We start from the raw sequence: 27,596 nt of genomic DNA, 5'->3' as shown, positions 1-27,596 counted from the left end.
CTGCCCCCCCCCCCGCCCCCTTCCCCCCGCCTCCCAGCCAGCTCCCACCTCCCCTGAGGGGAGGCGGGCGCCCGCCCGCCGTACCTGGCGCCCTCTGCCCGGGGAGGAGCGCGCCGCGCCGCCCCGGCCCCAACGGCATCGGCACCGGCCGCCGAGCAGGTGGGCGCGGAGGGGGCGCAGCGCTGCGGCTGCTGGGGTCGTGGGGTGCCCGGTGCCTCCGACCCGCCGCGCCGCCCCCCTCAGCCGGAGGCGCCGGGGCCGGGTCCCCGGCGAGGCGGCCGCCTCCCCTCGCCGCTGGGGCCGGGGGCCGCGGTGGGCGAGGCGGCCCGAAGGCCGGAGCTCCCGCCGCGCCGCGGGAGCCGAGACAACTCGGCGGAGAAACTTGCTGCCGGGGCCGGGGCCGGGGCCGGTGCGGCCGGGCACCGCCGCGCCCCCGCCTCGCTCCCCCGCGCCCCGCAGGAGGCTCCGCCGCGCCTCCGGGCAGGGCCGTGCCGGGCCCCCGTCGGCGGCCGGCCAGGGAGGGCATGGGGGTCCCGGGGAGACCCAAGCCTTCGGGATGCGGTGACTCACAGCGGCGGAGGAAGCGTGGCTGCACGTTAGGTACAGGTTTTGCGTGGTGCTGCTCTTCTGTTTTGTCAAGTAAAGGGAAACGGGCTGTTTTCAGGCGGCGGTGGGTAGGAAGAAGTTTTTTCCTAGTGCTCGCCCTTGGAATAGGTGTGCTGGCGTAGGTCAGCTGAGAAAACGGCGTTGCCTAATTGTAAAAGCTACCGTGTATTGAATGCTTATGTACCTGCTGCAGGGGCAATGCCGGAGAAGCGTTGGGAAGACGCTCCTAAAGGTCTAATAATAATTAGCATGGGTAAAAATGACACTAAAATCTTGTCATTGATGCATCAGACTGCGCTAATACAGAGCGACAGGGAATGCGTTGGTAGCGGGTGGCGAAGGGGGGGTGTGTGTGTGTTATTATTCTTAGGATATGCTTGGAGTTTGCAAAGGCATAGCAGGGGTATGTGATGCCACAGCCCGCATCTCTGCCGGGGCAGGGAGGAGTGGAGGAAGGATGTGTTTGCGTTGTTCAAGAAGTTTGGGAGTTCTAGGAATAGGAAGGACATGTGAGGCCAGCATGCCTTTTTTTTTCATTTGTTACTGAAAGTGGAGTATTACTAAGTGAGATTTCTGAAAGGTAGCAAAATAAATCTGATTTAGGAGAGAAGACAGATACTAAATAAAGATTGATGATTTCAACGCAGGATGGTCTTGGGACAGTCTGGATCTATGGGCTAAAATTTGCAAGTGCTTCTGCTGTTTCAGTCAGTGAAATATTGCTGAAATTGTGATAACAGTGATACCTGTTATCCTGCATGCTGCATGAATCGAATTGTTGAACTGCTTCTTGATACGTTCAGTTTCTCCATCTGCACATCGAGCACAAACTCCTGCTTATTTAACAACATGTGTTTGTATAATCATTGTTAAAATCTTGAGTTCACATTCTTTGTACTGAAAGACAAGCCACAGGCAAGATGATCAAGGAAATGAATACAGTTTCATTCTGTGATGGCAGTCTGAGCTGGGACACTCGTTAGGTATGTGTGCGTGAGGATTATTCCCGTTCAGTGCGTGGACCTGTGACCCAAAACAGTGTCCCGGCTGGAATGTGCAGGCAGTGCAGGCGCGGCTGCCACCCACAGCTGGTAAGGGACATTGCCCAGCGTGAGGTGGAAAGATTGAGTCTGCTTTGCCGTCAGTTACTAGCTTCCATGTACAAGGTAACATAAAAGAAGCTCGGTGCGGGACCCTTAAATAAGATTGTGTAAGTGTGCTTTGTTTCACAGATAGAATGCTTTCGATGTTTTGCTGTAGGTGATGATGACAAAATGTGGGTTAGACTCATAACCCGAAAGAAATGCTGTGGGAATCGATTCTCTTCCTGTAGAAGATCCTGGTCGAGGCATGGGGCATAACAACCAGCATGCAACCCCTCTTGATGTTACAGTGACACTGTTGTTAAACATTTTTAAGTGTTATCTACAACGTCTTATTAAGATTTGAGACTCCAGTAGGCTAAGTGGCATACGAAATTGCACAAAAGTGCAGATGTCTGTACCAGCTTGCAATATAAGTATGAAACTCGATTTAAAAAAAAAAATAAAAATCAAGAATATACATTCTGTGAAGACGCATGTGTAAATAGTTTGATCAGCTTCGCATACAGACTTCAGTTGCTTAGGGGCAGATGCAAAGCTTAATTCATTAGCTGCAGTGTTCAAGTCATTGCTGGTTTGGATCTATTCCTGAAAATTACTGAAATGCACTTGAGTTCTGATTCTGTGATTGTACTGCACTGGAAAGAGCAACATATGACTGTATTTTTTAAATCATATAGTGTAATACCAAGCAACTCCCTCCTTTTTTTCCCCTCGCTCCAATGGCACCTCCAAAAGGAAATACAAATAAAGATCCTGTAACATCTCAATTTCTGTAACTGCAGTACATCAGGAAGGGCCATGCTAGGATTGCATACATAATGACTACTAAATCTGAATTTGCAGAAAGTATTTAGGTAATTTTTCTTTTAAACAGTAAGTCAAAACATAGCAGTGTCACGTCTCAGTAATTACACCACAAAGGTCAGCAGTGTTGAATGTCATAACGGAACGTAGCATAGATCCTAATAGATGCTCTTTATACTTGAATAATTTTCGTGTTTGATGAGGTTAGTATTTTGGGAAATTCATTATCCTCTGAAAAGAAGACCTTGAACTGAAAATAATATCTTAGTCATAACAAATACAAAAATATTTGCACATTTTAAGAGGTAGATGTTAAAAGCTTCAAAGTTGAATAACATGATTTACTATTTTGTATTATATCTAAAATAAATATTAACTGATATTAAATATTAAATAGTTTAATATTAATATTTAAAAATATTCTAGCTTCAAAGAGAAACAGAGCAGTGAAAGGATAGGTGTCAAATTTCTTTGTATGTTTGTTAGTCAGAACTCGCCTATAAGAATTACATAATTTTTGAGAAGCATCTGCTTCTGTGGAAGCTTTTCTTTGTGCTCAGTGACTGGGACAAGTTCTGTTCAGTTATCAAAAGTAAGTGAGACTGGACTAGCTCAGTTCGGGTCTCCTACCCTTGACTCGTGTAAGTTACTGATCCTCGATGTGTGTGAGCATCTGCTGCATTATGTGGGTATTTTATGCCAGTCATTATAAAGTCTAATAAGTGAGATCACACATGAAAAATTGAAGCAAATGATTGCTTTGGGAAAATGATACTGGGCTGTGTTGTGCCAGAATAAAGATTCCTAGCTTCCTCAGAGTATATGTAAAATTAATGTCTAAATAAACGTAATTATCAACTATAATATCCAGTAAATTCTTTTATCTAAAAGTCCTCAGTACTCACCTTACAATGAATTAATAGTGACTGCTATGCAGTTTTGAGGTATAGGTTTCTGGAATGCCTTTACTGCTTATTCGTACAGATCTTCCTCAATTAGTATGTGCTCTTACACAAAGTAGTTACTCTCTTTGAAAGACTGACACTTTCTGAAAATTGGCTTATAGTAGCAAAACCTTAATGGGACTTCACAGTTGCTTTTTCATCTGTGGTTGTTCTGCATCAGGGTTGTCCAGTGGCTTTGTAGCCAGGATGAACAGTGATGTAAACAGTGCTATATTTGCAAACAGAAAAAATGTTCTTGGGGCTTCCAAATCGGAGAGAAAGAGTGTATTTTTAGACAAAATTGTATTCTTTTGAATATTCCCACCTTAATTTGACTTCTGAGTATTGTAGAGTGGACTCATTCAGTATTACATATATGACAGCTGTAAAGCTGCCTTTGGATTGCTTTGAAAGTATGTGAAACAACTAAAGCATTTTCATGAGGTGTGAAAAGCATATTTTCATGCCTTGGTAATTCAGACAACAGCTGAAATGGATTTCCTTTAGACTACCAGACATCCTCCTCTCTCTCGAATAAGATCATGCATGGGGAGCCTGATTTTTCTTTTCGTTGACCCTCTGTCATCATTCACCACTGTTACGCATAGATACATAACTGTCTGTGCTGAGAATGGTATCATTTTGTAGCCAGCCCAGGTAGAGAAGAGGGAGGTAACAGCTGTACTACAGCTACAGTATAAGTGAAAATACAAAGTGAAAAGCAGTGGAAAACTGGACCAAAGGTCTGTACAAGATAAAGTTCACTAAACATAAGAACAGAAATTCAGTGTGAATGCACTTGCTCAGTCTTGACACTGCTCTTACAAATGTCTAAGAAAACTACCTCCTGTGTCTGCTCTGGAGCTTCAATGTAATGGATATGCTATATCCTTCATTTACACTGTTGGCAACTGCCATGTCTGCCTTGATAAAGTAAAGCGTTGGCTAGAAATTACAGTGCTTCGCTTTGATTCATAAGATAGGGGTAAGATGCTTCCTTCTAGGTGAACAAAGTGAATGAATGGGTTTAGATGTAGCAACCCTTTGTGTTGGTCCCTTCCACAAGTTATACTCAGGTCCATAAATGACTACTGTACCATTTAACTTTTTCTCGTTGCTATACCATGTTTTACTCCCTTCATTAGAAGTAACAAAAAAAGAAAAAAGAGGAGAGCAGAATGTAGTACTGGGTCACAAGGGAGGTCTTGGGATCTTTTGTTCCTCCTTTGTATCCTCTTGTTTGAAAAGTATTATGTTATTGATTTCCTAACTGGCATAGTTTTGTGCAGTGAAAAATGTACATGCACCAGTGCTACTGAATGCACATAAAATAGTCCTGGCAGGTTTGGGGCTTTTGTCCAAGTCAGTTACACTTTTGTTGTATGCTAAAGAAGAAAAGAAATAACACTGTATCTGTACAAAATCTATAGATCTGCTGTGTTGAGTAGACACATGAAGAAAATCGTGAGGTGCAGAAAAGGCAAGCCAGGCTTACATATCAGCAAAACAGAGCATTTTTTTAGCAACTTATTTTCAGAGGGAATGTTTGCTCCTCTTGGGGATGCGTCAATCACTGCAAAAATATCTGTCAAATTCTGCCTAGGATTTGGACAGAAAGTTGCTTCAGTTGATCAGTGGTGCAAGTGCAAACAGCTTAACACACGTAAGTGATGTTACTTGTATCACCGCAGCTTGTATTTGCTTGAGTATTTTCAGTATTAAACCCAAAGAATTGACCTCACTTCTACTGAAAGCAAAGGAAAATTTAGCATAAAAATTAATAAGAGATGGTTTAGTCCCTAAATTAGTAAATTGACAGAGGGGGTGGAGACTGTCTCCGAGTTGAGCTGTGTGAGTGACAGATGTGGGGCCCAACAGGGCATTTAATGCAGAATGAAAGCCTTTTTTAGCCTTGAAATGACTAAGTAGCAAGGAAATTATGCAAAAGCCGATTGTACAAAATATTCTTGGATCAAGTGATCATGAGTTTACATGACTTAACAGTAGGATAAATGATGCACTGCCGGCGGGGGATGGGGGTGGTACTTGAGCTCACTCTGAATGAGCTGTACCAGGAGCAGCAAAGGCCAGTATAGCTGCAGAACGGGTATACTGTGGTTGCTTTGCTGCTTACCTGTGCCCAGACTGTTTTACCTGGTTGTTTTGCTCCAAAATTTCAGTCTTGTATCCAGTCTGTCAATGTGAGGCTTTGTATGTTGGCACTAATACTTACCAGCTCTCGTCAGGATATATCTCCTGGTACCTCCTAGAATCACATTTCATTTTTTCAGAGCCAGCTCAGCCTAGTTCTGCATTTCCTTTGTTTTTCTTAGTACTAGCAACCTGTGCTGAACCTCTAGTATCATCATGGAGAATTACTTACTTTTGCACCATGTGCAATGTTTCTTTCCCCAGGGCAGACAACTCTACCTTTTAAATGAATTGGTTCCGTTTGTCTTGCCTTGGGTCAGCAGCAGGCAACAGATGAGGTGAATGGTGAAAAGAGCAAAGACAAAGAAGAAAGTGGAGAGTGGGAATGGAGAGAGTGGTAAACCACTTAGCAAAGGAGAGAAATTGTCACAGAGGGAAGTAAAAAAAGAGATCCAGACTGCTAAAAGTGAAAGCTGGAGTCCAAAACGAGCATAAAACTTGACACTGGAGTTGGTGGAAATGAGTGAGTCCTCATCATTACCCTGCCTGGTCTGAATGTAGCAGATACTGGCTGTACTGGAAGTATTCTTGGGAGCCGATTCTGGCAGCTGATTCTGATTTCCTTGTTCAAAGAAGGAAAATTGTATAAAACCACTTTGCTCCTTTGTGTCTATGATAGACACAACTTCAAAGAAATTTTCTGTTGTCAGTTAATTGCTAGAATTACTTTCTTTCTTCAGCAGGCAGCAAAGTCAGTTGACTATTTTTGGATTCGTAGTGTTCATTGCTTATTCTGTGTGTACGGGTATGTATCAATCACATTATCCTTTCTGAACGTAATGACTTTCACAAAGAATTGCAATTGAAGTCCTTTAATAAGTAAAAGTGCTGCATCTTCAATTTAATAAAACTCATTGGTTTTGCTGAGAACTTTGTTTTACTAGCAATTCTGAACTAGGCCTACAAATAAAAACATCTTTTATCAGGGATTTTTTTTGTTGCAGTTGCAAATGACTTCACGATTTGTTGTTCATTGTACAAAGTTAAATCGTTGTCCTAAGTAAATGGATGTAAGTTTGGAGCTAGATATTTTGTCTGCTGCCTTTAAAAACAGCTAACAATTTTTTGTACAAGAAAGCGTATTTACACTTCTACGCACATAGGAAGTTTTATAAATATAGCAGCTGTGACTCTTAAGGGGCAATAAGAACACTTTGCATTTTAATTTTTTCAGAACAATTAGTTAAAATACTAAAAATGCAATATTATGGTAGTGTAGCAAGGCTTCCTAAATAATATAGGGGTTCATATACCTTTTACTTATAAGTATGGAAGCTTCACCCTGGTGTAAATATCATCTAAGATTAAGTTATCAACTGCATCATTGAAATGGAGCAGCAGTTTCAACAGGATTGACAGATAAGAGCATGAAAGTAAGAATGTATAAACATGTTCAGAAGTTGTAGTTTAATTTGTCAGGATGTTAGGGTTAGCATTTTTACCGTTGGAAATAGATTTTGAAGGGAAATTAAGTAATCACAACTTCACTGAAAACGATGATCAAAGCTTCCCATTCTTTCTTTGAGGTGAGGATTTCCCTGGCAACTTATTCCTGCATGTGACCAGATCATCACGTTTTACATCCCTTATGAAAGACAATTCCCCTTACAGCATACGGTGACCACAGTCCATGCTGGGGCATGATACTGATACTGTGTTATAGGGAAGAATGGCTCATGTTGAATTGCCAGATTTATTTTCCTTGCATTTGCAGTATTATACTGTGTTTCTTAAGCTGGTAGATGTCAGCCTGACGTGGCATGCATACAGGTTTCTATAAATTTATATTTTCAAGATGGAAAGCTGCAAAAATAGGATCTCTGATGAAACATCATGTTGTTGAAAGTGAAAATTTTAGACTTGAGACATGGATTTTGAAAGTCCTGTAGTCTTCTGGTACCCACATTTGCAAATTCTTTTCACTTGACTGGCATTTGAAAACAGACATTTGTTGAGCTGTGTATAGCGAATATGCAAAAGCAAGATGCTGAACACTGCCTTGTTTGGGTTTTCTATTTTGATGCTAGATGCTTTATTGGAAAGCAAAACTTTCTTCTGTTAGGGGAATTGATTAAACAACTTTAGGAATTTCTTTGGTGGAAAGCATTCTGTGTACAGGTATACTTTTCGGATATCTATATTATATGAATGAAGTATATTATTAATAATTATGTGAAAACATACAATTTACTTCTCTGCAGAAACAGCAAAACTTGCAAGTGTTAACTTGAAGCATCAGATTGCCTCTGCTAAGAGAGCTCAAGTGCTGTTCACACTGAAACTCCAAGGAGTATAAAAGCAAACAGTCATCTTCAGAATGTGGCAGTGACCTTGAACTTCCACTGAGCTGTACTTTATTTAGCTTAGGCCAATGATTAACTTTGCTAATGACTGTATATCCAATTCGCCATTGTTTATATATCTGGCAGTGAAATATGCCATGGCTGTCTTTGTGTGGATGATACCATATATTTCAAGGAAACCCTTTGTATGAATTGTTTCCTTTGCAAAGTTACCGCTTTGTGCAAGTCCTAATTGCTTCTAATTTACCTCATTTGTCTTTGGACCCTTTAACTTGAGGTTAACACTACAGTTGGCATAATATATTTCTTCATCTTGTGTTCTTTTCATCTTACTCCTTATGTAAAAGAGAACGACAAATTCTCTTATCCTGCTCCCTTACAGCAATTAGTCTTCTGTGGCAGGTCCCAATGGAGCAGAGAAAGCTACTCCCAGAAACAGTCATGTATAGGGACGTGAAGTCATCTGTGCAGCTTTGCCTCTGAAGGGAGGTTTGTCGAGGCATAGCACTTTAATTTCTAGTGTCAGCACTGTAGGGAACCCAGCAGAGATCTGCCCACAGCACACATGGAGGCAAAGTGTCTTCCAGTTCCTGTTATCTGTGCTAGGTCAGCCCTGGCCAGTTCGTTGCAGTGTTATCGGGCTCCTGACAGAATAACAGTCATGCTGTTTTTTTCAGGCAGAAAGGGGATGCAGCCCTTAGCTGGATCAAGCCTGGTGGAAATAGTCCAAGCTGAGGAGAACTTACATTCCTTGGCTTAAACGCAGGATACTGTTATGTGCTGTCAGACAATCCCACAGACTCTGTGTAGACAAATGCTGCTTAAGAGTGTTTCATTGGGTATTAAATGGAGGGAGAGCCCTCGAGGTTTGTACATTTCAATGGAATTGAAAAAGCCAGATTCTGCCTTTAGTTGCAGTGATGTAAATGTCGACTGAGAGCAGCAATTTCTGTCTTAGGTTGTACATAATCCAGGTACTGTCTGTTAGCAAATGATGAAAGGCTAGAGTTTTCCTAGTCAGCTGTAGCAATATACCTGTGAGTGTCTTAAAATACATATAGTAAGATGGTTATGTATATGGGTGTTTGCCTTTCTTCTGTAAAAGAAGGTTGTAACAGTTTGACACTTCTGCACTGCTCTTAAATCTCTCAGATATGGCAGAGACTATCAAGACTGTTTTTGTGGACAGGGTTGGTTTTGCAGAGGAGAAAGAAACTGTGAGGATACTCAGAGGATCCACCTTGATTATTCCTTGTTCTGTTCTCTAAACACAAAATGGCATTCACACTGAAAGCAGTAGAAAGAAATGTAGCATCTGATGCTTAAAAATTACTTGATTTGATTCTGTTATAATTAAAATCTATACTGGTTCGTTCCACAGAGAAGCTTTTTCCAAGTCATTTCCAGTTGTGCGATAGTGACAGCAGAAAAATTGATCTGTATAACACGTTTGCCCTTCTCTGTTTTTCTCTTCTCTGCCTCTACATGTGTTGTACTGTCTTTAAAAGATCCGTGGTATGCTTGTATCAGTGATTTCAGCTGTTCTTCAGTGATGTTTGACAGGAGCAAGTGGGGGCACAATTAGGCTCGTTGTCTACTTCTCAGATCATGAAAGTTGAGCAGGTGCTTATTGATGCTGTTTCTCCTGTGTAATTCTGAAATTCTTTTAGTTTTCTGTTACAATATAAGGATTTAAAAGCTATGACTCAGAACACTATAGCTAATGGGGAAATCATACTTGATTGTATAAAAGCTGATTAAAAGTTAAAAACAGAGTTTGTGGTCTACTTCTTTTCTTCACTTTTTAATCAAGAAAATAAGACCAATATTTTAGATAAGATTTCCTGCACGCCTTTGAAATAGTTACCCCAGCCTTCACTTTGAGGCAAAAAATTCTGTAAATTTCTCCAAAGCTGAATTACCTACCTCAGAATGCACAGTTGCAGTGATTGCAAATCCAGTAATAATGAATCACTTCTTTTGCAGTCCTTTCTCCAAATTGATTAAAAGGGTTGTATTTTCAGTTCCAAGCATGTTGTTTCGTATTAATGATTATACCACCTAAAGACCTAAGGACTATAGCCATTTTAAAAAAAAAAAGTGCTACTAGTTAAGTAATATTTTTGTGTATAAATGCATATCATATGCATTTAAATAATTGTGATTTTTCCCCTCTGTCTTTTCCCTTTCTAGACGTTGTTCTAAATTGAAGGTACAGCTGTTTCATGCCTTTCCATGGTGGGTGAAGGTATTTTAGCATAGCCTTTGCAGACAGACCTGTGGTGGTCCTGCTGAGCATCAGTACAGCAGGAGACATGTCAGCTGCTGTCCAAAAACTGTGTTGTTTCTTAGTGTGGCTTTGTGCTCCCAGCAGGACTTTGTCTTAGTGTGAGCCCAGCACTGTGGCAGTGACACTTTAGAAGGAGACCTTTGGGAAGTGCTTGGATCAGAGCTTGTGGGCAAGGTGAGACCGAATCTACATAAAAGCTTAGGCAGAGATATTGAGTTTCCCACAGATGCATCCAGCAAGCGACTGAGAGCGCATTCCATGAAGAAGAAAGATCTGCATGTACTCTGTCTTCTCTGACACTTCAAAATGAAAGTCTGGGTGAAGATTTTATTTGGGCCTTCAGAAATTAAGAGCATGAGTTCTACATTGAGGACTGCACTGTAGTTCTTAAGCCCAGCTGCTATTCAAGCAAGCACTGTGAGAAAAAGTAAGGAACAATCTGTGACACCTGAAATTACCAGTTTTAGAATTACCCTTACCAAGAGAACAAAAAAAGACCAATTGTTTTAAGATCAGAGAACAGTAATAATGTTCACTGACTAATGGGATGACTTGTGAGAAGCAAAACAGCTCAAAAAGTATAACTAGTCCTTGTAAATGTACTTCTGAATTATAATTCTTATATTTCACAAAGCTGATGCTGAGGGGTAGGAGAAACTATTTTGCTTGGTACAAGGTAGTCATATGCAGTGGAGTGCAAATGGGATCAAACTAAGAAAAGGGGAAATTAGGCTGAGTGTCAGGCAATCTGAACTATGAGAGTTATTTGACTGTGAAAGAGCTTCCCAAGGGAAATAATACAAGCCACATTATTTGGGACACCTAAAATTAGACTTCAGAAAGCACTAAAAAAAATGTACAACCTTGCTTCGGTAGGGAGGTGGACTAGAAAAGGCAGGGTTTGGGATTTTCCTTTTTTTGCAATTCTGCAATTGTTGGGCCTGATTCTGTTCTGTGATGAGGAAGTCAAGGGAAGATTTACATTACTTTTTGCCTGAGAAAACAGGCTAAACACACAGGCTTCTCCCCTCCACCTATTGCCAACTTTTTAAACTATCTCTTTATTTCTGTCCCTCGGGTAATTCAGACAGCTCTTCCAATTATAAAGATGTATATTTAGAGGAGAGGAGAAGGCATGCATGTGCCTTAAGCACCCTTCGTGGCATTTCCCTCATCTGGCTCTTAACAGTCACTAGAACTGATCAATGTGATACTACTTTTTTGTTTTTAATTCAGAATTTGTTTAGCTTATAATGTGCAAATCCATAATCCCAGCATGTTCTGAAGCTGTCTGAAATTACCAACCATATTTTAACTAGCAACTTAATGGGGGCGGGGGGGGGAGAGCAGATGAAATACAGCCTTTAACCAAGGAATAGGGGCCTCCAAATAACATGTTGATACATTGAAAGTGCAGTCTTCTACATAATTTTCTTTAAATACAAACCATGTAAGTGAGATAGGTGCAGTAATACAAAACAGGTTCTCATAGCCAGTACTATGTATTAAAATGTGTAGATCATGCAGTTATGGCTAAATTTTAAGAGCCAATTTTTTTTTATTGTATGTTAGTTTGAAGATGTCTATCTATATACAGTCCTTCTTTGCTATCAGTGTCTGCTTGTGTGGATGACAGCCCTCCTTTTTCCAAAGTCTGCTTGAACAAATAGAACCCTGTATGTGGAAAGTGGTTTTTCACTGCGTAGGTATTAGATGTGACTACCTTCACACTGTGATGGTATAAAAAAAAACATGAATTCTTCTGTGTGCACAAAAGCACACCCGGGTCAGGACATTGAGCCTTTGAATTTGTGATAAGAGACAAAGGCAGGCAGGCACATATGCAGAATTTTCTGAAAGATGGTTCATTTGTAGAGGATTTGAAACAGCATGGGAGGGAAGCTATAGGGTATCTCCAATATTTCATTCAAGGGCTGTGTGTTATAGCCCCCTGAAATGCATTCTTCTCCTCTGTCACTGGACAAGAGGATTCAGGATAGGGGAGTGGGATACATGGTGAAGCGAACACTTCCTCTGCACTGAATTTTGGGTTGTAGATGGCCACACAGCTTCTGGTCCTGGAACTTAGGCTGCATCACTTGCAGGAATGGGTGCTGGGGCAGGGACTGGTGAGAGAGGCAGCTAGAAAAGTCATCTGATTGCATTTCAGATTGTGACTTCTAAATACCAAGAGCCGATTCCCATTTCCTTTCTCCCACTGCTGTTCGCCTCCAGTGTGCTTTACCTCCTGCTGCCATGCACATGGTCTGCCACAGGAGCGTGGGTTGTATTTTTTTTCTAATTTGACTAAGAGCATATTTCCCAATCTAAATCGTTAATGAAGACAAAAGGCCTGTATTGCAGGGTAGGAAGATACTAACCCGAAACATATTATTAGCAGGGAAGACTCATTCTCCTTATGTCCGTGTTTTTGAATGACTTAATTGAGGAAAAGAGATATCTTCTGATAATAGCTTTTTGCATAGGGCAACAATGAGGGTGGCATGGAGGAGATGCTGCGATGTTGGCTTTCTTGGCAAGCTTCATTTAAGCCATTATTAAAGTGATTGTAACCAATTCTGTTACAGATCCAGAGCGCTTTGATAACACTAGTCCTTTGCATAGCAATCTTAATGGAGAAAGCAAGTGTTGCAGAGGCTCTGCATATTTAATTTTTGATTGATCTACCATAAAGTATTTTACAAGATACAGCAGAAGGAAAATACTCAGATATTATCTGGATATTGTTCACGTACACTAGGTAGGAAGTGGACAAGGCTGCATGTATATTTTAACTTCATTGCCTCTCTAACGAAACAGCTAAGTATTCCCCTGAAGATTGTAAGTTGCTTCATTTCTGTCTTGTCTTTTCTCCTGAAGTTCTCCAGGTTTAGCTGTCTCATGCCGCCTGCTTACACAGGTGATTCTTAAATTACTTGACCAAAAGGTTTCAGACAGCTGGAAAAGCACAGAGTGCCTGCTTTTAAAAAAGAAGGGAAGGGCAAGGGGAATAGGGCCTGGGAACTGTGGTCCTTTCAACATAACATCAATTTGTAGGAAAACATCAAAATGAGTAAAATGTTTCTAAATGCTTGGAGGAGACAGGAAAACAAATTATCATCTACAGAGATGTATAAAGAGCAAATGTGTCAAATCAATGTAATTTCCTGCTAAGATAAAGCCTTACAGAAAGGAAAGAAATAGCTGATGTCATATTTTGCGTTATTGTAGGGCTTTTGATGCTGTTTCACATGACATTGTGAAGCGTCTCAGAAGACAGTCATGACACGATGGGCATAAAACTAGATGTAAAACCATATTCAGAGCGTTTATCCAAGAGTCACTATCAAAATAGAAGTAGCTATCAAGTATGGCTTGCAGAGGGCTCTCTTTGGCACTGCCTAGTACTTTCATTTGCAATTTTACTGATGAAATACAGGGGTTGCTTGTTAACTTTACAGATAACTTCAGACTGAGGAGTACAGTCATGCTGGAGGCTGGGTTAGAGATGAAAATCAGTGAGTGGTGTACTGTCATTCTGCAAGAAATTTAAAAAAAAAAAAGCTTTTGTTCAAAGATATGTGTCTCTTTTGTCAGTGTACTACCAAAGAATTGTGAAAAGTTAACATTTAAAAATGGCAGGAAAACCACATGACTTTAATACTTGAGATGTCTGGTCCTTATATGCTGTTATTTGGTAATAGAAGCTTTAAATTGTAGAATTATTTCTTCACTTATTATGCAATCATATCTTTTTTTTTTCTTCTTCTTCTTTCTTTTTAACATGGAAGCAAGTCCAGTGAACCTTACAAAGTTCCTTACTCTGTCCTTAGAGCAGCAAACCTCTGGCTTAAAGTCAACAAAGTTTTTGGTCCAGCAGGAATGTCTACATGTGGTTGACTGTGATTTGTTCTCTGCAGAACTGTGTTTCAGGGCTATGGGCTAGATTAAGGCAAGGCGCAATAGTTAAAGCTGGACAGGCTGGCATCTGTGCGTTTGCTATTCATGGCACTTGTCCAGATCTGTGAGCTTGCTCTTTAGATGAATGTTGTCATCAGATAACTATAATGAGGCTGTTCGTACTGTAGTTTTGGAAGCGGTGCAGTATAAAAGTCTTCGGTCTGCTGAGAGCTAGAAAATTGGCTGATCTTCAGCTTACAGTGTATAAACACATTCGTCTTCTTTTTTTTTCTCCCCCCCCCCCAAATTCTCTTTCTCCTCCCTTCCTTCCCCTCAAGGACATAGACTTCATCTATATTTTTCATAACTGTGTGAAGCTAGAAATCTTAACGGATGCCTGTGCCACCGCCACCACCACCACCTCCTCCTCCACCGCCTCCACCACCTTCTGGAGGGCCCCCTCCACCACCGCCTCTGGTAAGATTGACTTTTCATCTCTATTAGCAAAAGCTTAGCTATAGCAGCCCGCTGAGAGCCCCCAGAATTTTGCCATGGATATTCGTAGCAAATATCTGGGGCAGATGCTTGTTTTGGTGGCGTTTGTTCTTCTGTTTATTCGACCAGTGGTCTCCAAAGTGGGGTGCACCAGATGAACCTACTTGGGGTGCGGGAAGAAAGTATTGGAACTTCACTCATACGTGTGTATAACTTATAAATAAATCAATATACATATACTGGGGTGCATGCTTAAAATTTTTTTTACTGCTAGGGGTGCAAGATCAAAAAGTTTGGAGATGATTGCATTAGAGTGCATGTGGTGAGAGTTTAGCATTTGTGAATACTTCTCCAGCCACGGGGAACTCATTTTTGTATTGGTAATGTGCAGGTGGTGTTAATTTCTTCATTCTCTTTCTTGCAGCTTCTATTAAGACTCACAGTGTTCAGCTGTAGGTGTTGCTCTTTCTAGCACAAGCTGTTTTCCTGGGGATACAGCACAATATGCTTTTATACATGTGCGGGAACAATTACAGCTTGTATCAGATCATTACCGTGTGTGTCATGACGTAGAATGTGTGCCCTGCTGGCATATTTGCAGTAAGAGGAGGATGCTCTGAGTGGAGTTTCAGGGTATTACATTTTCATACCTTCACAATCAATTATTGTACCTATGGTAAAACATGTTTAAGTCATTCCTTGTATTCTGCAATCATTTGTTCATAGCCTGTTTCTGCATTGAAATTCTTAGACCGTTTTTGAAGTAGTGAAACCTGGCATGGTTGTGTTCAAGACATAAAATCTCTCCTGACTTTTTTTCATATGTTTTTCTGTCACTGCTTTACTTATTTGCAGTGTATGTTAGTCCCTGTAGCAAAACAGTATGTGGTACTTGAAATCATTGTGTGGGTTTTTTTAAGAACTTTATTTCTCCCTTGCATTCTCTGGCATCTCTGCCTGTTTTGTTCCCATGAAGGTCTGTTGATTTTGTTTGATAATGTTCTTGTGTTATCTTCTTCCAGAAAGAAGTTTCCTTGCATATTTCTCTCTGCTACTTTGCAGGCTGAACCATTTTGTAAAGTTCTCCATGAATTGTGGAGATGAAGAAGATAAAGACAGCACATGAAATAAGCAGTGCTTGATTCCTTTTATCATTCTGTTTTAACTTTGGGCACCACGAGGAGTGTTTTCAATTAGCAGCTCTTCTGGGTTGGTACACAACCTATAGTTAGATACTGAAATAAGTGAGCTGAATTTTGTGAGCAATTTAGTGCCCACAACTGCAATTAAAGTCAACAGAAGCTGCAAGTGTTCTTATCCTAATAAATTTAGCTCAGTAAAGTATCTAGAGATGTTTTTAGACTCCTCTAGCATATGCCAATTGTAAATGACTTGAGAAAACTAAGACGACCCCTAAGGACCAGTATGAACAAGTTTGGGTTTTTTTCTTTCTCCTCATTTTCTGATGACTAAAACCACTACTGTGATAGGGTTTTGATATGAGAAGGCTTATACTGTATTTCCATATTTTAGTTAGATCGTTCTATGTCAAATGTGATCTTCTGTGCGTAAGACATACAGAATTTAAGGTCAATTTTATCTTGGTGATATGATACAAACTAAATGTATTTGTACCTAATGTCTGATATTAAAGCCTTCCTTTTAATAAGTGTTGACTCTAAGAAGAGCACATGAACCAACATAAAGAATTAGTAAAATAATGTGGCAGAACATTGTTTTTTTCTGTAGCAGCAAAAGGATTTTTCCTGATCAAAACTGAATGAGAGAGACCTAACTTTGAGAGGATCTGTAGTCTGCCTGGTGAGTTCAGCAGAAGCACAGTGTAAGAGTCAGCTCTCCAGCTGGTGCCAAGTTGCAGAGTAAAATCTTATAATTGAGGGATCTATGAAAACTTGCTACAGACCCTATTTTCTTCTACTAGGAAGCTATTTTCTAGAAATTGGCATCTGTCTTTTACAGCTGCTAAATCTGCCGTTGGAGGATGGAAGAAGAAAAAAATTCTAACAGGGACGTAGCTTTAAGGAAACCCTTCAAAACAAATGAGTTTTATTTGGCCAACACCTGGAAAAGTTCCAAAGTAAACAACAGTATGATTTTTATTATACTGATATAATTAAACCAGAATAACATTTACATGTTAGCAATTAAAACTTAGGTTTTAATTTTGCTATTGATGTGCAGGCAAGCCACTAGTTTAACTTACTTGATTTATGTTAAAAGAGAAATGTCTGTGTGTAGGTTGAGATTTTAGAATCCTGTCATTTTGAATGATGCCATTGAATGGGTACCATAGACTTGTCTTGCTTTTCCAATTATATGGATAATAGCCATACTTTCCTCTTGCTTTCATTATTAAGAGATTTATAGCAGAAGTAGTCATCACATTATCGGGTTTTTTTCCTGCACATTTTCTTAGTGAATATTATGAGCCATGGTCCCAAATGATTTTGGGGTCCTTACTTCAATGAAATCCTAAGCACTGTTGGCACTTGATGTTTTTATACTGTTAACTCCCTCTTAAAGCAGAAGAAAGTTAGGTTCTTTCCTACCGTTTTCAAAGATTTTGAACTTGCAGGTATTCTGTAAGTACTAATACTGAATTCTGCTCACAAAAGTTGTTGCAAGGCAATGCTAAAGTGATTTGGAGATGGTATTTAAGACATGCTAGGAGCCACCTGTGCCCAACAGCTGAAAAGCTACTGGCTGTTAGAGCATACTTAAAAGGAAACAAAGTGGATTTTTCAGGAGGGAATGGTAGGGTATCTGTGGTAGCAGATGTAGGTGGCTGAGTCAAAATGTAAATATTGCTAATTGGATTAATTGAGCATGTCTTGAAATGCCTGCTTTCTGGGGGTCATAGATAAAGATGAGAGGGATGAGTAGGCAGAATAAAACTGTGCCCCAATATATTTTCTGGTACTGGCTTACAGAATTCAGATCTCTTTCCCTTTTTCCCTCCACCCTAATAAAGGAAAGGAGGCATTAGGATGTTTGTTCTAAAGCTCTTTCAATTTTACAGACATATGTGTGTCATATAAGGTGGGTTTTTTCCATAGGTTTTTGTTGTTGTTTTTGGGGGGAGGATGTTGGGTTTGTTGGTTTTTTTAAAGCATTCTGCTCCTGAAAAACTTCTTTTTATTCCCCCTCTATTTCTTTTATGCCTTTTGCCTTTTAGTTTGGCATATGAGGCATTCTGGTTAGTTTTGGTTTGTCGTATTTCCCAGAGCAGATACCACCACTGTGGCTGCTGAAAAATTTTCTCTGCTTAATCTCCCAAGAGAGGATCAAGAGAGAATTTTGCTTTGATAAACCACATTCACTTTTTATGTGCAGTGGAGGCTGCTCACTGCTGTGCAACCTTTGTCTGTACATTTGGATTCCTAATGTTATGATCAGTCTTAACCTATTAAAATGTTAATATTGAAGGAAGTGTGGATGTGTAGCAGCCCTGCTGGGTTGTGCCTTATTCAGAGGAGATGTTTGTTTAATGAGTCATATATTTGTGGAATTTAAGAAAATAATTCTATTCTTTTTTAGAATTGTTATTATTAAAGTCTTAATGTAGAAATTAACCTGAAAAATCACTATGGATCAGATGATTAAAGCCAGTAAAGTAGCACCAGGAGTTTATTTGCCTTATTGGCATACTGAAAACTAGGAGAGAAGAAAGGAGTATGCTTACTTTAGTGATAGAAATGTGAAACTTGAAATAACGCTGAATGCCAGACTGCGTGTAGATTAATCTTAGTGATTACCTCACTCTTATTTAGTTAAAAAAAGAAAGAATTAGAATTTCTGTTGTAGATAAACGTACATCAGTGTTTATCAAGTTTGTTATTCTGACCTTATTTTCTACTCTTGTAATAAAAAACTCAGAAAAGCAATTCCTCGTGATAAAACACTGTGATAAATGCATAATTTACAGAGGTAGGATTCCAAGGTTAAGAAAAACATCAGCTGATAGTTTTCCTTGGGGGGATGTTTTTCTCCCTCCTTCATGCAGTTGTCAGAGTGCAAACCTTGTTGAGCTGTTCGCTTCAACCTTCCCAAGAAACTCAGAGAGCTACAGTGCTTATCTGAAGTTGTGTGGGAGTTGGTTTTGCTCCTACGACATATAGCACTACTGTTCTTTGGAAGGAGAAAAAACAACGTATGTCAAACAGCTTGGCTGAAGAGAATGATAATTTATGGTATTTTGATTTGGTCTTACCAAATATAATATGAGAGAATGTGTGCATATAAGTGTTTGTATGCATAAATGTGTGTGCATGCTTGCTAATTATTTATTGTAAAAATTAAGGTAATTTCTCAAGTTTTCATTCAGACCCTTAAATGTGCAAGCGTAACACTGAAAGAACAGAATCATCATAGTGCCAATTACAAAATATGTAGGAATGTGTTTATTAAAATTTTATGTCAGCTGTGAGTAAGATGATATTTAGTACTTTGTCATGAAGTCCCTAGGTCAGGAGATACTAAATCATAATATTTATTGCTGATAGGTAAAAAATACTGGAGAGAGAGTGCAGTCTTGGTAACCTTGTTGATGACTGGCCATTATACAGACTGTGGTAAGGGCTGGGCAAAGTGCAGCTGGAACTTTTGAGAATGCTTTGTTCCAGCCAAAATAAAGGAAACTGATTTATAGTGTTTTAATAATGTATCACATCTCACACCAGTCTGCTTTCATAAAGAAGTGAGAGGAAATTATGTAGAAAAAATGCTGTGTCTTTATGTGGTTTATGTGACTTAATTTTCAGATAGTGAAATATTGGATTGCATAGCTATGGCATCTCTTAGTGTTGCTGCTGTAGCCTTCTACTCTTCTAGTCAACAAATACAGAAAGGGTAAGTGAGAGCTGTGAAAGGTGGGGAAGATGTAAAAAACCCATAAATACTAGGTTGGCATTGCTCCATGTATTTCATCTGGACAGGTACAGGGGCATATACTGCTTATATTTGTATATGCTAATCTTCTTGAATGCTTTACTTGAGATCTCTTAGGTCACCACTTTTAATCTATTTAGGTGGTGAGTTCTGTTTTGCAGGTTTCTTCATAATATTGTGTGTTGTACATGTTGCCTGAATGGAATGGAAAGCATTTAAACATATTTTTCTTATTCTTGCTGTCTGTTTTTCATCTGTACAATTTTCCATATAAAAGTATGGAAATTGCAGCATGTCACAGAGGTACCAGCTGTAAATGATCAAGCCCAGGTACTAGAAGCAGCCTATCTGCAGTGAGCTAATAGGTTAATTTACGATTCTAATCACAAAGTAATATTGCCCTGAAAAATCAGTACCCCATCTGTAGTATATGCAGTGGCTACACATTAAATTCCATCTGTCAATTAATATTACACTTGTAGCCTTTTAATTAAAAGAGAACCCAGAATTATAATGACACTGGAGTTGGACTTCTTTCTGTGGCTGGAAGGTGACATTGCAAGAAGTATTAGTTTCTCACTATTCTCCTATCTTGGACTAACCATAATTTTGCATGGATGCTAAAAGGCATTTCAGAACAATCAGTAGCTTCTACACAGGTAACTGGGTAGGAGAAATGGCCTAGTGTTCTTAGAACAGAGTGAGATTAAATTGTGATACAAGTAGGTCGTCATATGTTGACTATTTTGTTATCACTACTCATAGTAGCCCTTGTCATTCTGGGCACCCTGCTATGGTAAACAAAATAAACAGCGGTAGTGTCACCGGCTCCTGCAACAGTATTTTCAGCCTTGTGCCGTTTGACATTTTCATTACAATGCCAGGGCCTCAGGTTTTCTTGTTTATGTAAGAATTTTCACTTCTGTTTTCACTGATGCAGAGGAAATCTTGGGATTTTGAATCCCAAAAATTTAGAAATCAGAAGGTGAAGTTCAAAATTATTTTTTTAATTCAGTCTCAGGGTATTTTTGGTATCTGACTTGCGGTCTTTCTGAACTGCTGGGAAGCACTTTTAGAATAGTTTGATTATAGTGCCTCCATTTTGGTGGCTTCTGTTAACTGTATATTTTCTTTTAGTGAACGAACAGCTGGGATTTATGTTTAAAATGTGGGTGTCACAAAGTTAAATACCCACAGAAAAGCTAAATGGCTCAGCAGGTATAAATCATCATATTGATTCTGTTTTATTTTTGCATTCAGGTACAGAAACTTAGCAACCCGCACTGGAAAGCTTTTAAGTACACCCCTGTTAACAAGCCCACTGCTCCGTTTGTAGCAGGAGCAATTGAACCTTTAAGTATACAAGATTTTACATTGTCTGATGGAGTGGTGCTAACATAAAATGAAGAGGGTTTTATTGGGTGCAGTGGCGTTGATTACTGGTGGTGTTTGAAATAAGCACTGGACTATAGATGTAGAAGAGAGTAACTCCTGCTATGCTATTTTTTTTATCTTTTGGTCCCTGCCATTGTGTCTGCTGGTACACTTCAGGCAGGCAGATGCTAGCACAGAGCAGGCAGTGGGCTCTGAAACGCCTCGTTATTTGGGACTAATGCCAGGACTAGGCGGTGGCTAAAACGTGGGGAAGAGATCTGTAACAACTTTTGCACAGTACTTCCCTTGCTAGAAGTTAGGGAACAAGGCTGGTGTAGACACAGCCTATCTAAGTACACACATTGCTCCGTGACCTTCTCAACCCAGCAGGTTCAGATTGCAGATCTTTGTGCAATGGAGACTGAGATCATGGTTAATCATTATTGAGTTGGGCGTAGATGGAGTTATGGAATGCTGGTCCTGTCATTCTCTTGAAACAATGACTTCATTAGCTGCCAGGAAGCTATTTGGCAGGTCCCCTTGTGTGGGTTCCCTCAGAAAAGTTGGCCGGAGAGTGACCCCTCACATGGGAAGTGTTTGAAGATCAGCTTGCTAGAAGGCTGAGAGATTGCATTGTTTACCCAGGTAGACCAAGTGCCAAGAATTAATTAGTTTCATCCTATGCTACACAGCAGAAACACAAGAAGGGGCTCTTGCGATTGACTGTGCAGGTGAAGTCTTGCACCGTGGTGAGGTTTCCCATAATTAAAAAGCTTTAAATCAGAGGTTAGGGCTCTGTTGTGAATAGATGAACCAAAACTCACGTGTACCAGATCTCACAAGCTTCTTTATAAATGAACAGTTTGAAATAAAAGAAGTCCTATGCTTTGTTGTTGAGACTTGTTGGATTTTTCCTTAAGCTGGAAGGCAGGATTGCTTTGATTATTTTATTTTGTATTTGACAGTGCGTGAGTGAAACCACACCTGATGCATACTTAAAGTAAATGCAAGAAGGATGACAATGTTTTTCTCTACTGTACTTCTGTTTGTGACTTGCTGGAAACTGGGTTTATTTTATTATTTTAATAAGCTCCTGGGTTTTGTTGCAATTGCATTTCTTGGCATGTTCCCAGGGGAGACTTTAGCTGCTGGTTTGAGAATTCTTTGTAAAAGCAGTGCGCTTGCCTGCTGGGCAAACTGCTTCTGCTGCAAATATAAAATCGTGAATTCTTGGTGTAATTCTAATCTAGTACTAGTGGACTGATCTTGGGAAAACAAGTTCCTCTGGCATTTCAGAATTCATGTTGGGCTACAAATGCAGAGATAGCTTTTATAATCCTATGCCATGTCAAGGAAGCCATTCTGGCTAGCTTACACAGAGATTTCTGGTCATCTTCCATATTCTGTCTTGTTCCAAAACAACCTCACTCTTTTAATAAAAAGTTACGACATTGTAGTTTGTTAGAATATTCTGGCATCTTACTGTCAATATTTTTTGTTTTCCTGTCAGTTCTGTTTTTGAAAAGGATGCAGTGTTTTAAGAGCTTAATTCATTTAAATACGTTAGTCCTGATGGTTACAGGGATCTCCTTGTGGAACGCTTGTGGTCAGCAGCTTGTGGTTAAGCGGAAGGAAGTTATGGAGTAAGTTGCTCGCAAGCAGGCCTCCCCTGTTCTTAGTCCACTCTTTTTCATCATCAGTGTTCCCAGAAGGGTATTTTAGCAGCATGTTGCTCCTTAAGGCCCCTTACTCTGTGTCTGTGCCCTTCAAAGACTGTTGTGAGCACCAACCCCGTGCCTGGCTTTCCTTCAAAGGAACAGGAGCTTTATGGATGGGTGTGGACCCACTCAACATTTCTTCCTTTGTGCTCTCCTACTTGGAGAGCCTTGCTATGCCATATGGGCGGTGAGAACACTCATCATCCTTCCTCAGATGATGTACCAACCCCAAACAAACTGTGTATTCCTCTCGATATTCTTAGCCATCTCTGGCATGATGCATGTATAGCATAACACAGCTAGCTTCACCTTTATTGTCCTCTTTCCTGAACAATCTGTATTTGTCAACACTAGAATTCCAGTTATTGTTAATATAGAAATCATATTGGGGGGGTTGTTATATTGCCAGTTGTTCAGGCTCTTCCTTGATGCTTTGCAGGTCCTTGAATTAAAGAATCACTGTTGATGCATGGTTTCTTCGGCCAGATTTGGCACTGTCACATTAATGACTGCACTGCCTATGCAGCTATTGCTGGTTTTGCCCTGTCTGCAGTTCTACATGCTGGTTTTAATTGTCCATTGTCATGTTTGTATACGTTTTCTTTAGCATTTCTTAGTTTAAGTTTGGTCTCTGAATCATGTCAGATTGGATGCCAGAGAAGGCTGGGACTGGCCCAGGAACACTTGTTTTCATGAATGTGTGTCTCTGTGATCAAGTATCCCTTATCCTAGAGCTTTCTGTTCATCCTTATCTTGCTGCAACGTCTTTCCCTTCCTTAAAAGCTAAACCTGAGGTGTTGCATGCTGCATTGGTGAAGATCCCTTGCCTCAGCCCATGTCTGTGCAGGTTTGGCTGAGCATGGCAAAGAAAAATAACGAGAAAGCACAGGTTTGTTAAGGGGTCTCCTCAAACTCTTCTTTTACTAAAATATACGCTGCATATGCCTTCTGCCAGTATCTGTGCTTGATCTCTGCATTGAATCCTTTTTTTTTTTGTCTAGGGGGAAGAAATTGGGCATGGGAGAGAGGAAGGGTGATTGACACCAGATTCATAGAAATAAATGAAATCACCAGCAAAAGAGAGAGCTCTCTTTTTGCCCATAATAAAATACTGAATGTCAAATTGATAGATTGATTTTTAATTTTATTGGTATATGTCTCACCAAATAGATAGTTAGGGATTAGCTAAATGTATTTTGACTTCTTTTTTGGTTTAGTTTTTTTCTCTAGTTCCAATAAATAAATACATTTTCTACACAGCTGTATTTCCAGTATTTCTTACAAAAAGTGACCAGGAAAGGGAATCTACTGTGATGATAGGATTCATTACACATTAGGAGTATAAATACTCAATACTATAAGTTCTCTGAAATAAGAGAATGTAGCGCATTTGGGTGGAATCATGCTTTATTTTACATTATATATGGTGCCTACCTATTGTAGAGCTGGAGTACTGGATCCTCTTTTCCTATCAGCTGATGGGTTTATTCTAAAACAAAGGTCCATGACTGCCTGGCTACTGGATTGTCCAGAAGGCTGGAGGTACATTTTTGCTGCAGCTGTCATGTTTATGAATATCTACACTACCCTAAAATATTTTGCAAACTCAGTAAAGAGCATATTTAAAAATCAGTGCAAATATAACCCATTTATGGGACGGTGTATGCATCCACTGTGACCTGAACTACCTGGCTGGAGTCCAGAGGATTTCCCCTTTGCTGTGTGCAGGTGTGCTCTTTAAAATCTGAAAGATATAATTAGTACTACTATAAACTTTTTCAAATGCCTGGTGCCTTCTGCATTTACATCATATTAGTAACTGAGCACGTATCCCTCTTGAATATTTTAAGTACCATTGGAGCCAGAGGGTAGGTCGATGCTCCCATCTGTCTTGCAAGATGTAAAGTGACTTTCCCAAGGTGGTGCAAGTATTGCAGCAGTAATGTACCAGGTATTGCTCTGTGTGGGGCCCAAGGACTTGTGCTTCACAAAAAGCACTTCTGCCAGAGAGGATCCAGCCTTGATCTGAAAACCGAGAAATTGATAGTCTGCTGCCATCCGCAGCCTTTTGCTGCTGGGAACGGTCAGTCTTGCTGCTTCCATACTTGCTGCTTTCTAATCGGAGCTTGTCTGGCTGTGTCTTATGTTAATTCACCAAACACCTGTCTCTGCTGCCTGAGTCCTCACTGTCATTTCCCTGTTAGGGTTTGTGTGTTGTGCAGGCAGACCACCCCTCAGATAGACTTCAGGGCTGACGGACCAGACTGAGCTGCTAAAATCTGAACTCTTTCCTCCAGCTTTTTGAATACCGCTTTGGCTCTTTCCTGCGTATCTCCATTTTTTCAACATAATTTTAAAGATCTGGAGACCAGAACTGAACTTGTAATTCCATTTTTGCTCACATTATTTTTTCTGAAAGGACAGAATATATCGGAGGAGTGTGCTATCCCCCCTTGCCACAGCACTGTGCTAGAAGGTCAGGCACGCTTGCTCATGCAGGCTCACTGCTGGAGTCCACTGCCAGGTTCAGGCTTGTGGCACTCTGGATACAGGCTTCATTTTAAAGGTATGGCCAGAACTTCTCATCCAGTCATTTTCAGTTTTACAGTTGAAGTTTGTATATTGTGCATCTTCTTTTTTTTCTTTTCTTTTTTTTCCTCCCCCACCCCAGCGGTGGGGGAGCACGTTTTGGTTTATTGCTCTTTTCAAATGGCCTCAAGTCGCAGTGATTTGGATCTCTCTGGATAACCATGCTGTCCTCATTCATTTCTCTGCCAAAGTTATCACCTGCAAATTTTGAAATGTTTATTTCCCTCATTGATGATTTACACTCTGGAACATCACTCTAAATATTGTGATTTGATGGTATTTTCCTGTTTACAGGTACTTTGGAGACCTGTCATGTAGCCCAAATGTTGATCCTATACCTTACTGAATGGCATAGCTGAGGGTGTAGTTTAGGACGCTGAAGACAGAGGTAGTGGAGTTTGGTGGGATGAAAATGGAGTAGCTCTCTTACGTTCAGGCTATTTACATGTGTGGTTTGTTCTGTTCTGTTTCCAAGTATGTATTGAATGTGCCATTCTTTGTGTCTGAAATAATAGCAGAACAACCTAGTGGTTACTAAGGTAATGAGAATCCACTGTTCCCTTACCAATTCATGTAAATAAAGTATGGAATTTAATTTCACTCTGTGTTACCTGAGGCAGCTCTGGCATCTGATAAAACAAATGATTTTCACATTCTTTTCTGCTTCCCTTCTGATTTTCATTGAAAGATTGAGATGTTTCCCTTTTTGTAAATAAATGAGGCTGCCCTGCAGATGGCGGCGTAGAAAGTAGCCTAAGAATTACATCTTTTGTCTTACAGCTGTTTTTCCTCTGTAACTCAAAATATATTTGTCTTCCTGCTGAAATGCTTCTATTGCATGTGATTGGGATTGAAGATTTGACAGCCATAAGAGTTCCTCTTTTTATTTTCTCTTGGTATACAGTTTATACGTTTAGTATCTGTTCTTGTGCTATGGATTGCAGGCATAGCATGAGTGTGAATCCCAGATTAATTTCTTAATCGAAGGGATGTTCCTTCTGATAGTGTTATCAAAAAGCAATGTGGTCAAAACACAAATTTGCAAATGCAGAACACCAGTAGATAAGCAGGTGAGATACTTACCTGGAGAAATGATTCTTGGCAAGAATTATCACTGGCCTTGGGAGTACAGGCAGCAAACAAGAAATCCGAAGGAGCTCTGACCGCTGTGCAACCGGGCAACGTTACACCCTAGACCATCTTGACTTTGTAATGGAAAAAGAGAATCCGTATCAAGCTACTCAGCAGCTAATCAATCACCCGAGTCCACCAGGCTGGGAATGGAAGATTGTATCTCTTATGTACATGAGGAGGAAGAAGAAACAGCTGGGGCACAGGATGGAGTTCTGCTTGAAGTAAGGGGATACACTGCAAGAGAAAGGCAGCTTGTTATGCTGCATTATAGGCCTGCAGAATGGTGTTCCTGCCTTTTTATGCCACGAATTGTGAACAAATTAATATCTTAGCCATGTTAAAGTCATATCAAGCCATGGGTTACTCACAAATGTAAATTGCCACAAGTGGGGTATTTTAGCCTAATAGCTATTTGGATATCAAGACTTTATATTCCAATAGCCTACCTGCTCAGAGAAGTAGTTTGGGGAGATGAAGTGGACAGCTGGCATAATATACGGACATTTGAACCCAGAAACGAAAAGACAGCTGCTGGATCTAATTTTAAACACAGGTCTCGATCAGATCCCTCTAGATCCTGGTTGTCCTGCTACAGCAAAGTCATTAGTGGGAGTAGAGAGGCGTGAAGTTGAAGATACTGGTAAAAAGCTTTTGTGAGAAGGGGAATCACCCTTGTTCCAGTTATGGTATTTCCATTTTTCACAGTAAGTATTGTCAGCTTGTAGAAAATGTAAGTGGAAATAGTTTCTGGCTGGTATACGGTCTAATGCTGCTGCGTACACAGGCAGCTTTCCTGGGCTGTGGAACTCGCTGTCCTGAAAGCACAGGGGCAGGCAGTGCTGTTTCAAATTGGGAAACTGTGTGACACAGTGGGGTTTTTCTAATATTTTAAAATAATAAGTGGTTACAATATCAGTCACAAGATTATAATTCCGAGTTTTTACATCAGGTGTGAGGAATGCAGCAGGCATTAGCAGCGATCTGGAGTGCCATCTAGTGGGGCTCTGCCAATCTAGCTTGCCTTTTTTTTTTTTTTTTTTTTTTTTTTTTTTTAGCAAGTACAGAAATAACCACAAGTAATATTATACCAGTATAACTCTTCATTTAGGATTAGCAAGTTAGACATTTTATTAATTCAGCAGCTGGCTAAGTATTTTCAAGTTTCTGGTTTGCTTTCAGAATGCTATTACCAAGTTGGGGTTTTTGTTTTAAAG

The 27,596-nt window shown here is 40.1% G+C and overlaps 1 protein-coding gene across 1 annotated transcript in view; it reads left to right on the top strand.

Moving 5' to 3' along the window:
- Positions 1–512: 512 nt before the first annotated feature.
- The window catches only part of WIPF3 (WAS/WASL interacting protein family member 3), a 34,909-nt gene continuing 7,825 nt past the window's right edge, over positions 513–27,596 (top strand). Inside the window, 2 exon segments of the mRNA XM_049798735.1 lie at positions 513–600; positions 14,503–14,641. Of these exon segments, the coding sequence (XP_049654692.1) occupies positions 14,558–14,641 (84 nt within the window). The 5' untranslated portion in view covers positions 513–600; positions 14,503–14,557.

This window comes from Accipiter gentilis, chromosome 4 (genome assembly GCF_929443795.1).
Source record: "Accipiter gentilis chromosome 4, bAccGen1.1, whole genome shotgun sequence".
In the NCBI taxonomy this organism is placed as follows: domain Eukaryota; kingdom Metazoa; phylum Chordata; class Aves; order Accipitriformes; family Accipitridae; genus Astur; species Astur gentilis.
This window is presented reverse-complemented; position numbering and strand designations above follow the sequence as displayed.